This window comes from Oncorhynchus mykiss, chromosome 2 (assembly GCF_013265735.2).
Source record: "Oncorhynchus mykiss isolate Arlee chromosome 2, USDA_OmykA_1.1, whole genome shotgun sequence".
Taxonomy (NCBI): Eukaryota; Metazoa; Chordata; class Actinopteri; order Salmoniformes; family Salmonidae; genus Oncorhynchus; species Oncorhynchus mykiss.
The window spans coordinates 39,692,095-39,705,842 of NC_048566.1; the positions used below are offsets into that span (position 1 = coordinate 39,692,095).

The 13,748-nt window shown below is 45.7% G+C and overlaps 1 protein-coding gene across 3 annotated transcripts in view; it reads left to right on the top strand.

Annotated features, from left to right (window-relative positions):
• Positions 1–13,748, top strand: part of znf407 (zinc finger protein 407) — a 196,894-nt gene that overhangs the window by 122,610 nt on the left and 60,536 nt on the right. For all 3 annotated transcript variants that reach the window (XM_036948220.1, XM_036948222.1, XM_036948223.1), the window contains exon 8: positions 8,079–8,257. In XM_036948220.1, coding sequence (XP_036804115.1) covers positions 8,079–8,257 — 179 coding nt within the window. The remainder of the gene's footprint in view (positions 1–8,078; positions 8,258–13,748) is intronic.

Genomic DNA, 13,748 nt, shown 5'->3' on the forward strand with positions numbered 1-13,748 from the left:
TAAGGATCTGTAAGGCTGTTTGTTGTGGTTTGGTCTATAAGGATCTGTAAGGCTGTTTGCTGTGGTTTGCTCTACAAGGATATGTAAGGCTGTTTGTTGTGGTTTGGTCTATAAGGATCTGTAAGGCTGTTTGCTGTGGTTTGCTCTATAATGATCTGTACGGCTGTTTGCTGTGGTTTGCTCTATACGGATCTGTAAGGCTGTTTGCTGTGGTTTGCTCTATAAGGATCTGTAAGGCTGTTTGCTGTGGTTTGCTCTATACGGAGCTGTACGGCTGTTTGCTGTGGTTTGCTCTATAATGATCTGTACGGCTGTTTGCTGTGGTTTGCTCTATAAGGATCTGTACGGCTGTTTGCTGTGGTTTGCTCTATAAGGATCTGTACGGCTGTTTGCTGTGGTTTGCTCTATAAGGATCTGTACGGCTGTTTGAATTGGAATGAACTCTTCACATACTTGTCTGCAAAACAGAAGAAAAGCTCAAATAAAACTGAGATGTTCATATCTTTAAGAACATCAGAGGGAGAAATACCCCCCCCCCCCCCCCAAAAAAAAGCTCAATATTCCTAAACATTAATGGGACCACAATACCAATTGCCATTCTTTGTTGTTTACCATAGCTTAGAAACACTTTGGCTACAAGTTACTCTACCATGGTGAAGCTTGTCTTCTTCAGAAAGGCAATGGTTTAGCATGTGAGGTGTTATATCATATTTCACTTATTCATACCTATTTTTGCACTCAATTCACATTCTATTTATCAAGGATGAGTAGTATTTGACGTTTAAAAGCACTGTGGGAAGGCGACAGAGGGAACCAGATCAACTGCTCCTCTAGCTGATACCAAATGATTGTTACAGATTGTGGCAAATGAAACAGCAAATTAGAAGACCAATTAACATTTTTGGTTTGGCCCCCGGGGGTACGGATGGCAGAGGGAGGGGCTGGAGAGGGTAGCAGCTCGCAACCCCTGCTGGGCTCCTAATGTGTGTAGGAGGAATTGAACACGGGCACCAGGCAGTCACGAGGGCCCTAACTCTGTGCTCCGCTCTTCCACCCTGAGTACATTTGTAAACCTTCAATGGCTCAACTGCTCAATGACTTTACACAAATAAGGATGCGCTAGTCAAGGCACTGTCAACATTCGACCGTGAACAGGATATCTCATGATAAATAGAATTTGATATACCATTATAACGCTTACTTGTTTTGTTAGTTGTCATGATATTATATTTATCATTATATTTGAATACATTTACTATACTGAACAAAAATATAAACGCAACATGCAACAATTTCAATTTTTCTACTGAGTGTCAGTTCATAAAAGGAAATCAGTCATTTGAAATAAATTCATTAGGCCCTAATCTATGGATTTTAGATGACTAGGCAGGGGCGCAGCGATGGGTGGGCCTCGGAGGACATAGGCCCACCCACTGGGGAGCCAGGCCCAGCCAACTGAGGAGCCAGGCCCAGCCAATCAGAATGAGTTTTTCTTTATTACAGACATAAATACTCTTCAGTTTCATCAGCTGTCCGGGTAGCTTGTTTCAGATGATCCTGCATGTGAAGAAGCCGGATGTGTAGATCCTGGGCTGGCGTGGTTACACGTGGTCTGCGGTTGTGAGGCCGGTTGGATGTACTGCCAATTTCTCTAAAACGAAGTAGAGAAATGAACATTCAATTATCTGGCAAGAGCTCTTGTGGACATTCTTGCAGGCAGCATGCCAACTGCACACTCCCTCAAAACTTGAGACATCTGTGGCACTGTGTTGTGTGAGAAAACTGCAACAGAGGGGCCTTTTATTGTCCCCAGCACTAGGTGCACCTGTGTAATAATCATGCTGGTCAATCAGCTTCTTGATATGACACACCTGTCAGGGGATAGGAGAAATGCTCCCTAACAGGGATGTAAAGAAGAAAGAAAGAAGAAAAATCAGCTTTTTGTGTGTATGGAAGATTTCATGGATCTTTTATTTCAGCTCATGAAACATGGGACCAACACTTTACATGCTGTGTTTATATTTTCGTTCAGTGTATATTGTGTATCTCATATTGTCGCTGACACCTATGAAATCCTCCAATGCAACTTCTTTACCTTATCCTCAAATGAATGCACAATATACATTTGAATTGTATTATTGACAGTTCAAACAATTATGGTTGGAAGATGCAGGTAACTACTGTCAGATATTACCAATAGTCATATTTCAAAGGGACAACTGGCATATACATTCTCAAAGGCTATTTTACAATGATATACCTGTTTTTGCAGTCCAAACCTCATGCCACACCACATTATGACTATTGTTCTCAATGAAGAGACACTCATTACAGCATCATGACTGCCATAATTGATATCCTCCCTTTAATACATTTCTATCAGCATCTTCTGTATGCTTCTTCTCAATCTGCCTGCCTGTGAAAATAGCTACTTTGAGCTAATTCGAGGTAGCGCTAACTTTGAGGACCGCCGCACGGCTGGCGGTGGATGTCGTGGGGCCGGTGACCCTGTGAAGTGTTGGGAGAGGCGGAGAGCAAGGTGTCTCTTTGCCGTCGCAGATACCGGCCTCCATCTTTAAAACACAAAGACGCACATTTAAATCCACCGCTAACAAACAGCCTCAATTACTAGCCTCATTACCAATGCAGTCGTCGAACGAGGAAAATATGGAAATGTATTAGAAATTTTAAAAAAAGACGCAACGAATCGCGACGATATCTAGGCAGTGGGGTTGATTCCCATGTCGAGTCGCTGTGCTCACCGACGTGGAGAATGTTGAAACGCGGCTGTTGGACTAATTAATATTGGCTATCGTAGGAGGACTGTGTGGGCCTTTCTCTTAGCCTGACACCTGCTGACTCCTAAACGCACATTATGCTGTTTTAATATGACAGTTATGCCATTACCATATCTGAGAGATAGAAGCGCTCCCCCGGGATCCCACCCTCACACTGTTCTTTAGAACCTTTTCATATCGGACTCTGAATGGATGTATTTATTCCACTGGCCTGGAATAAGAAATCAGTTAATTTGTCTTGAATATAAATTATTTACTTTTTTTTTTTTTACTCTTTTTTTTTTTATGATTTATGATTAATCTCATTATTTTCCTGACTGTGACAGAGGACTTCTGTGTCTGAAATAAAGTTTTGAAATAACTTTTAAGCGGTCGAGGAAAATTCTAAATTGAATTTTTGTCGGATAGTTACTTGTTGGATGGTATTTATTGCTACTGTTTGTGTGCTTTACTCATGTTAGGCTGGCTTATACACCATGATTTGTAAAGTTATTGAAAATGTTATTTGCTTTATTTGTGATATTGATATGATTAGGCTTAGGCCTTCTTATGATGAGCAAATACCAGTTGCGGAGTCTTGGTCTGTAAAAATGAGGAGGCCCATCCTGTAAAAATGAGGAGGCCCATCCTGTAAAAATGAGGAGGCCGATTAGGGGAGGAGCATTAGGGGAGGGAAGTTACATCCCTGTGTGCAATCCTTATCCACTTACCCAGGGTCTTAATGGAGCTGTTACCGTCCTGAGTACAGACAGACATGTCTACAGCTAAAGACATGGTGAAAAAGAACTGTCCCATTCCTGGAACTCTAAGGAGAACACCTCACATTTTACCCTACAAAACGCAAATCGCTTCATGGAGGGACATTTTCACCATTCACCAGCAGGTGTTTTGATGTGTAAAATGCAAAAAGGGGCGGGTCCTCTGCATAGTTTTGAGGACATATTAAGTCCTGTAAAGGAAATGGAGCCAGGGCAGGACTACTAAGGCCCTTGATGGAGAGAGGTGTCTCGGGGGGGGGGGGGGGGGGAAACAAATTTCTATCGTTGCTTGGCGTGAGCTATGGTACCGTGAAGCTTTATTGTCCCAGCCGAGGTGATAAGGGAGAGTAATTGCATATTATACTGTCCGAGAATGTCAGCCCGAGACCAAGCACGAGTGCCTCATCCATCACGCATGATGCTGTGTGTGCGCGTGCGTATGAGAGTGCCGCAGCTCCTGCACGTGCTTACATGATGTGGTGGGCGTTGGATCTATTGGTGGGGGTTATGTATGTCGGTGTGTGTGTGTGTCCTCAGCCCCAGTCCAGGCCTGTGTACAGTGTCCTAGGGCAGGTTTAGATAGGGCCTGAGACCAGTTTAAGCAGCATAATCAGGGGGACTCTGACTCCCTGAGCTGATGACATGACAGCCAGCACCCAGCATTACCTTACTGCATGACTACTGCCTGCAGCCCCACAGCCCTGCATGTCTACACCACGTCAATAATACACACCTACAACGCTACACTGTATGGCTCAGCTGGTACTATTAACACCAAGTTGTAAGTTCAATTCCCACATAGATTGTACACAAAGTGAAAAATGTAGGTATTTACTGCACTGTAAGTCACTTAGAATACATTTCTAAGTGGTGTAAAATACCAGTACACTACTACACCACTTTACCTCGCTACACTACTATACCACTTTACCTCGTTACACTACTACACCGCTTTACCTCGCTACACTACTACACAGCTTTACCTCGCTACACTACTATACCACTTTACCTCGCTACACTACTACACCACTTTACCTCGCTACACTACTATACCACTTTACCTCGTTACACTACTACACCACTTTACCTCGCTACACTACTATACCACTTTACCTCGCTACACTACTACACCGCTTTACCTCGCTACACTACTATACCACTTTACCTCGCTACACTACTACACCGCTTTACCTCGCTACACTACTATACCACTTTACCTCGCTACACTACTACACCGCTTTACCTCGCTACACTACTATACCACTTTACCTCGTTACACTACTACACCGCTTTACCTCGCTACACTACTATACCACTTTACCTCGCTACACTACTACACCGCTTTACCTCGCTACACTACTATACCACTTTACCTCGCTACACTACTACACCACTTTACCTCGCTACACTACTATACCACTTTACCTCGCTACACTACTACACCGCTTTACCTCGCTACACTACTACACCACTTTACCTCGCTACACTACTATACCACTTTACCTCGCTACACTACTATACCACTTTACCTCGTTACACTACTACACCGCTTTACCTCGCTACACTACTACACAGATTTACCTCGCTACACTACTATACCACTTTACCTCGCTACACTACTACACCGCTTTACCTCGCTACACTACTATACCACTTTACCTCGCTACACTACTACACAGCTTTACCTCGCTACACTACTACACCGCTTTACCTCGCTACACTACTATACCACTTTACCTCGCTACGCTACTACACCACTTTACCTCGCTACACTACTACACCGCTTTACCTCGCTACACTACTATACCACTTTACCTCGCTACACTACTACACCGCTTTACCTCGCTACACTACTACACAGCTTTACCTCGCTACACTACTATACCACTTTACCTCGCTACACTACTACACCGCTTTACCTCGCTACACTACTATACCACTTTACCTCGCTACACTACTACACCGCTTTACCTCGCTACACTACTACACAGCTTTACCTCGCTACACTACTACACCGCTTTACCTCGCTACACTACTACACAGCTTTACCTCGCTACACTACTATACCTTTTTCCCTGCTACACTACTACACCGCTTTACCTCGCTACACTACTACACCGCTTTACCTCGCTACACTACTACACAGCTTTACCTCGCTACACTACTATACCTTTTTCCCTGCTACACTACTATACCACTTTACCTCGCTACACTACTACACCGCTTTACCTCGCTACACTACTACACCACTTTACCTCGTTACACTACTACACCGCTTTACCTCGCTACACTACTACACAGCTTTACCTCGCTACACTACTATACCACTTTACCTCGCTACACTACTACACCGCTTTACCTCGCTACACTACTATACCACTTTACCTCGCTACACTACTACACAGCTTTACCTCGCTACACTACTACACCGCTTTACCTCGCTACACTACTATACCACTTTACCTCGCTACACTACTACACAGCTTTACCTCGCTACACTACTATACCACTTTACCTCGCTACACTACTACACCGCTTTACCTCGCTACACTACTACACAGCTTTACCTCGCTACACTACTATACCACTTTACCTCGCTACACTACTACACCGCTTTACCTCGCTACACTACTATACCACTTTACCTCGCTACACTACTACACCGCTTTACCTCGCTACACTACTACACAGCTTTACCTCGCTACACTACTACACCGCTTTACCTCGCTACACTACTACACAGCTTTACCTCGCTACACTACTATACCTTTTTCCCTGCTACACTACTACACCGCTTTACCTCGCTACACTACTACACCGCTTTACCTCGCTACACTACTACACAGCTTTACCTCGCTACACTACTATACCACTTTACCTCGCTACACTACTATACCACTTTACCTCGCTACACTACTACACTACTACACCGCTTTACCTCGCTACACTACTACACAGCTTTACCTCGCTACACTACTACACAGCTTTACCTCGCTACACTACTACACCGCTTTACCTCGCTACACTACTATACCACTTTACCTCGCTACGCTACTACACCACTTTACCTCGCTACACTACTACACCGCTTTACCTCGCTACACTACTATACCACTTTACCTCGCTACACTACTACACAGCTTTACCTCGCTACACTACTACACCGCTTTACCTCGCTACACTACTACACCGCTTTACCTCGCTACACTACTACACCGCTTTACCTCGCTACACTACTACACCGCTTTACCTCGCTACACTACTACACCGCTTTACCTCGCTACACTACTATACCACTTTACCTCGCTACACTACCACACAGCTTTACCTCGCTACACTACTACACCACTTTACCTCGCTACACTACTATATAACTTTACCTCGCTACACTACTACACCACTTTACCTCGCTACACTACTATACCTCTTTACCTCGCTACACTACTACACCACTTTACCTCGCTACACTACTACACAGCTTTACCTCACTACACTACTACACCTCTTTACCTCGCTACACTACTATACCACTTTACCTCGCTACATTACTACACCGCTTTACCTCGCTACACTACTATACCGCTTTACCTCGCTACACTACTATACCACTTTACCTCGCTACACTACTACACCGCTTTACCTCGCTACACTACTACACCACTTTACCTCCCTACACTACTTCACCACTTCACTTCACGACACTACTATACCACTTTACCTCGCTACACTACTATACCACTTTACCTTTCTACACTACTACACCACTTTACTTTGCTACACTACTATACCACTTTACCTCGCTACACCACTACACCTACTGTAGCACAGCCACAGGAGACACATGGGCATCATCCACAGGCATTGGCTTTGAGAGGGGTAGTATTTTCTGTTACTTTTAGTTGAGCGCCATTTTTAAAAACCTCAGCCCCCAGAATCACGTCTAGTAGCAGGCCAGTGGATACGAGATTTGGTTCAGGGTTCCCGAGGTTACAAACACGGTAGACCTCATCAAAATATGTTATAAAAATTGTGTTTTTAAACTTTCACCCTGTTGCAGGAGTGTCATACCCACATAGTGAAATGTCTGTAACATGCAAGAGGAACCAAGGGCTGTGTGGAAACAAGTGTGCATCTACAGCGTGTAAATGTATCTCACAAATTGTAGAACTGTCTATCATTGTTTACCACTTTGCTTACCCCACCCCCAGTTTTTGATTGTGTGTGTGTTGCATTGTCACAGGAGGCTTTAAGAGTCTCTCCAAAAATGTATACTCCTTAAACATGCTCCCTCAGCCCCACCACTAAATTGTTTGAGTTCAATCCACTTGATTCATTTGGTTGGTGTCATTAGAACAAAACCAAACTGTCAGTACAGTAAACCCTCCAAGGGGAGCGTCTATTGTTTGGGGATTTTCTTCTTCTCCTTCCTGTCTTTTTTTTTTTTACTCTTCGTTTCATCTTTTTATCTTCTAATTGAAGGAATTATTTCTCCTTTAATCACTATCTGTTCATCTCCCAACAGATCCAACTGTGCGGAGAACATCCGAAAGCACATCCTGCACACGGGGAAGCACGAGGGAGTGAAGATGTACAACTGCCCCAAGTGTGACTACGGCACCAACGGCCCCATGGACTTCAGGAACCATCTGAAGGAGCATCACCCTGACATCGAGAACCCTGACCTGGCCTACCTGCACGCAGGTAGGATTACCCCTATCTACACACACACACGGGCCTACCTGCACGCAGGTAGGATTACCCCTATCTACACACACACACGGGTGAACTCGCATAGACACTCAAGCGAGTGAACATACAAACAAACACACACTGATCTTCACTCTGACACTCTCCTCTGGGTAACAGCTCCCCTGACACCTTGCTCACTCTCTCCCCCTCTCTCTCTCTCTCTCTCTCCTGCTCCTTCCCTCCACCTCCTCCTTCTCTTCTTCCCCCTCCTCCTTCCCTCCACCTTCTCCTCTACCCCTTCCCCCTCATCCTCTTCCTCCTTTTTCTCATCCTTCTCTAACCCCCACTCCCTCCTCATCCTCTATTGGATCTATCCTTTGTGTTGAGTGTTCTCCCTGTGTCCTTGAAGGCCCCAAATCCAATCTAGAGAGTGAATGTCCTTCTCTGGAAACCGAAAGGACACCTTTTATCCCATTATCCCTATGACCTGGTACCCTCTGGATAGTAAAGCATGTGGTAGCTAGCCACTCCAGTCCAAGGCTGCGTCCCAAATGGTGCCCTGTTCCCTATTTCCTGCACTCCTTTTGACCAGGGTCCATAGGGCTCTGGTCAAAAGCAGTGCCCAGGACACAGACCAGGACAGACGTTGGCCAGGAGAGGATACCATTACTGGGGTGGGGAGACATGACCATAGAGCATGGAGAAGGAAACACTGTTGCTTTAGTTCTTTCGTTTCTATGGAGACAGGATGGGTCTGTGTTTTGTCTCTGTGTGCTGAATCTGCTGACTGTTCACCGGTCTTCCTTTGCCTTCCACAGAGTTAGGGTTGGCAAAATACCTGCTTCTTATTCCCTTACACTCTGGCTCACCCCCCTAGACACCCTTACCCCCCCCCCCCCCCCCCCCCACACACACACACTACCCCACACCCACATACCCCCTCCCCTCACACCTACAGAAGGTTGAAAGAAGGTATGTTTGTGTTTAAAGTGCTCTTGTGGGGCTCTCTGAAAAAGGGAAGCAATGTTTTATCCGAGTCGACAGAACGAGACCAAAAGAAAGGAGAGCGAGGGGGAAAAAAAGATTAAGAAGGTAGATGTTGAATTAACCTGCTTGTGATTGCTCTCTGTCAGGATGGCGCTGGGGCTGGCAAGGAGAGGCAAATCGTCTGTGATGGCCCTTCCTGCCGTTTTCCCTTTGAAAGACACAGATCAAACACAGGCTCTCTCTCTCTTTCCTCTCCTCTCTTTCTCCTCCGTAGACCCAGTCACGGGCCCCTCACAGCCGCAGTTGATTGACACTCGGACGTCTGCGGCGCTCCTCTCGGTGCCGTCTCTGCCTCTCTTTTTTTCTCCACCCTTTCTTTATTCAACGGCGTCGCACTTCGAATTAAAGCCCTTCTCAAGGATGAAAAGAGAGGTCCTCTGCAAACGGAGGAGGGAGAGAGGGAGGAAGAGAGGAGGGAATTAGAGCCAGCCAGAGATGATGGAGGGAAATTATGATTAGAAAAAATATGAAAGAAACCAGGAGAATATGGTTGTGGGGAGGGTGGGCGGGTGGGTGTTGCTGATCGGGCAATTTTTTAAATAAAATGGTAATGACAATTGTTCTTCCTCGTGAGATGGACACAGAGATAGGGCGCAGGGAAGTGGCAGTGCTTCTGAGATGTGCACTGTGATATCACAAGGCTCGCGGTGGTGATAGAGCTGCAGGTGCAGTACCATACCAGAGCATCTGCAGAATTGTTCTTGTTAAATGGGTTAGCCTAGCTTCCTCTGGGGCCTCGTTTCACCACGGAAGGTCTAGTACAGAGTCGTTGCTGACTGGGCTGGCTAAATGTTCATCCAAAATGGTGCCCTACTCCCTATACAGTGCACTGCTTTTCACCAGAGCCTCATGGCTCTGGTTTTAGGTAGTGCACTAAATAAAGAATAGGTTGCCATTTTCAGATGCACCCTCGGTTAGAGGGCACTCAGGGTATATAAACAGCGACCCGTCCCATCCCATATACCTAGCAGTGGCGTAACATAATGCCTTTCATACCCACACAGGTCATAAGTCATCATTAGCGTTGTTAGAGCGTCTTCATCCCACTGTTTAATTGTAAAAAATCTCCCCAATTTTGGACTTAGGTTATAATTGCGCGTCTTAAGGGCATAGTAATCAAATGGCTCATAATGATGTGTCTGGATGTGCTACTTAGTGTCCGGCTCCAGCACGTCTTCAAGGCATTGTTCCTAGTTAGTGCAGTTTCTATTTGCCCTAATAATACAAGATCGATGACTACGGTAGAGGGTTGCAAAAGGGCCACTTTTTAAATGATGATCTTAATACCGTATCTGAACCACCAGGCAAATTCATTTGTATGCATATCTGTTATTATGCGGTATTGCAAACCAGTATGCTTTTCAATGGTTTTTACTTTAGTTGTGCCTTTCTTGTTTCCTTCTGCCTCCACCATCTCTCTCTCGCTCTCTCTCTCTGTCTCTCTCTCTCTCTCCCTCTATCTCTATTTATTTTTCTCTCTCTCTATTTATTTCTCTCTTTCTGTTTATTGTTCTCCATTGCTCTCTTTGTTTCTCTCTCTGTCTCTGTCTCTGTCTCTCTGTCTCTCTGTCTCTCTCTCTGTCTCTGTCTCTGTCTCTCTCTCTCTCTCTCTCTCTCTCTCTCTCTCTCTCTTCTCTCCCTCTCTCTCTATCTCTCTCTCTCTCTCTCTCTCTCTGTCTCTCTCTCTCTCTGTCCCTTCAGCATCTAATGAAATGTCCCACCCCTGTTGTGTGACAGCGGCTTCTGTGTTTGTGTAGGTTATGTGTCTATTCCAGGAATAAAACGTGCCCGTCAACTTGAAGCGCAGACAATAAACCCGACATCTGTGTCTAATAACAGCGTGTTATGTGTGATACGTTCTTGCGTGAAACAAGTCTCGTAGCGGTTTCAACAAATAACATCAGTAGGACACGACGAATTTAAGAAGACAAAAAAATAATAATAATGTTATTTTCGTACTTACGGCGTAGATAGTCAACATCTATCCGTCTATGACGGCTCTATCAAATTTGCTTCAAAGTGCATGTAACTGCACAGTCAGGGACATATTCCAAAACATATTTCAATACATGGGTAACTGAAAGGTCGCTGGATCGAATCCCCGAGCTGACTAGGTAAAAATCTGTCGTTCTGCCCCTGAACAAGGCAGTTCCCCGGTAGACCGCCATTGTAAGAATTTGTTCTTAACTGACTCGCCTATTTAAATAAAGGTTAAGTAAAAAATCAAATAAAGAAATAGAATAATTGTTACAGGATCAGATGATTGCTAATGAAGTTGGGGCTTGGTGTCTTTCTGTCCCTTTCCCGTCACGTTCACACAAACACACAATGAGTACAGCACACCTGCATGCATGGGCTTGAGGCTGATTGCAGTGCCGGGTGTTAATTGGAGAATTCCCCCGTGGTGTACACCTTTTTGGTTCCCTGCTGGCTTTCTTTGGGCCTGTTTTTTTTTTTCTTCCTGGAAATACATCACTGTTTTTTTGCACCCCAAGACATGAGCTCTGGAAAGAGAGTCTCCCTTCCGACAGGGTACAGTAGCAACTAGTCAACTATCAGGGGACTCGCTTGTTTGTCTTTGCCTCTCCCTTCTCTGCCTCTCTCTCTCTCTCTATCTATTGCTTCCCCCCCCCCCCCCCCCTCAGTGCCTCTCTGGGGGGCTTGTTTGTGTATTTGGATGTTGACTGTCCCCCCATCCCCACGCTCCACACGTTACAGTAGGCCTGGTTGAGATATCACTGCAGAGACACAGAGAGTGCCGCTCAGTGTGAGTGTGCCCAAGGGGACGGCTAGGGAGGGAGCGAAAAGCCAAACGTTCTGGGAAGAGAGACGACGCATGGCGTGGTGTGCGGCCCAGTAAACTGATGCGGGCACTGGGGCCTGCTCGGCTCGGCAAAGCCGGCGTTTCCTGCATAATGACCTGCTCCGACGAGCATGAAAGCTCCCCCAGACGGACGCATTTATCACACATCAGCCGCAACAAAACAGGCCTTTGTTTGTTCCACTTCGCTCCACTCTGAGAGTCACTCTCTTGTGGTATTTAGTGGCCATTCAGGGGACAGACTGACACCCAGTCTATGGGTCTATGTATGTATATAAGAGAAACTGTGGGACTAGTGGCTCTTGGTTGGTTCTTTCTGTGTTTTTCAGTGACTTCTTCTGAAATGACCCCCTTTTTTAGTATGTAGTGCAATACTTTTGACCAGAGCCCTATTTGCACTATATGGAATAGAGTCAATGGCTCCTGATTCCTTTTTCCATGGCTACTTCTGAAATTGCACCCTATTCCTTATATAGTGCACTATTACAAAAGCCTCCCCCTGACCTTGGCTCTGAGTGATGATTGGATGATGAAAAGGTCACAGTGTGTACTCTAGGGGTCAGAGGATGAGGTCAGAGAAGTGTGTGTCTGCCTTTCTCTGGTGTGTGTCTGGGGATGACAGGGCCTTGTCTGAAAACACACACCTACACACACAGACATACACATTTAAACACACACAGACACCCTCCTCTGTGTGGTGTGAGTGACAGCTACAGGGGTGTTTCCCGAGAGGCACTTCTCTCCTGGCGCGGGGCGTTGGATATGGGACCAGCCGGCTCCTATAAGACCTCATCCATTATTCAGTCGCCCATCTCCCCTCACTACAGACACTGCTATAGACAGTAGACAGAGCTTAGACAGAGCTACCTTTACCACTAGGCCCCTGTCTGCCTGCCTACCAACGGTGATGGACAGAAAAAGATGAGAGGGAGGGTGGGTGGGGGTAATGAGAGAGAGAGAGAGGGGCTTAGAGAGAGCGAGAAGGAGGGGGTTTGCGATTGTGTCTATCTCGCACCGGTCCCCCTTTTTGACTCGGTCAACACAAGCCTTATAACACCACCGTGTTGCCCTCTGTCTGGGGGACTGATTGGAGTGAAACACACTTCCTCTATCCCTCCCCTGACCATTAACCCCGGTCAGTACTGGAGCCCTTGACTTTTAGCTCGAGACAAACTACATGGGATGTCAGGTAGCCTAGCGGTTAGATCGTTGGGCCTTTAACCGGAAGGTCACTGGTTCGAATTCCCGAGGCAACAAGGGGAAAATCTGCCCTTGAGCAAGGCACATAACTGTAATTTGCCCCAGGGGTGGCGTACTACTATGACTGACCCTGTAAAACAGCACATTTCACTCTCTGTTATAGGGCTTGTGTTTCACACGCTCAGAAGACAACCATTCTAGAACGTTGCAGATAGAAATGTGATGAATAGAGCTTACACAAGCCTCCTATTCTACCGGTTAGTGCTATCTGGCATCCTTGGGACATCCCTACCTTAACCCTAACTTTAACTTTAACCCTAACCTTAACCCTTACTTTAACCCTAACCTTAACCCTTACTTTAACCTTAACCCTAACCTTAACTCTAACCTTAACCCTTACTTTAACCCTAACCTTAACTCTATCCTTAACCCTTA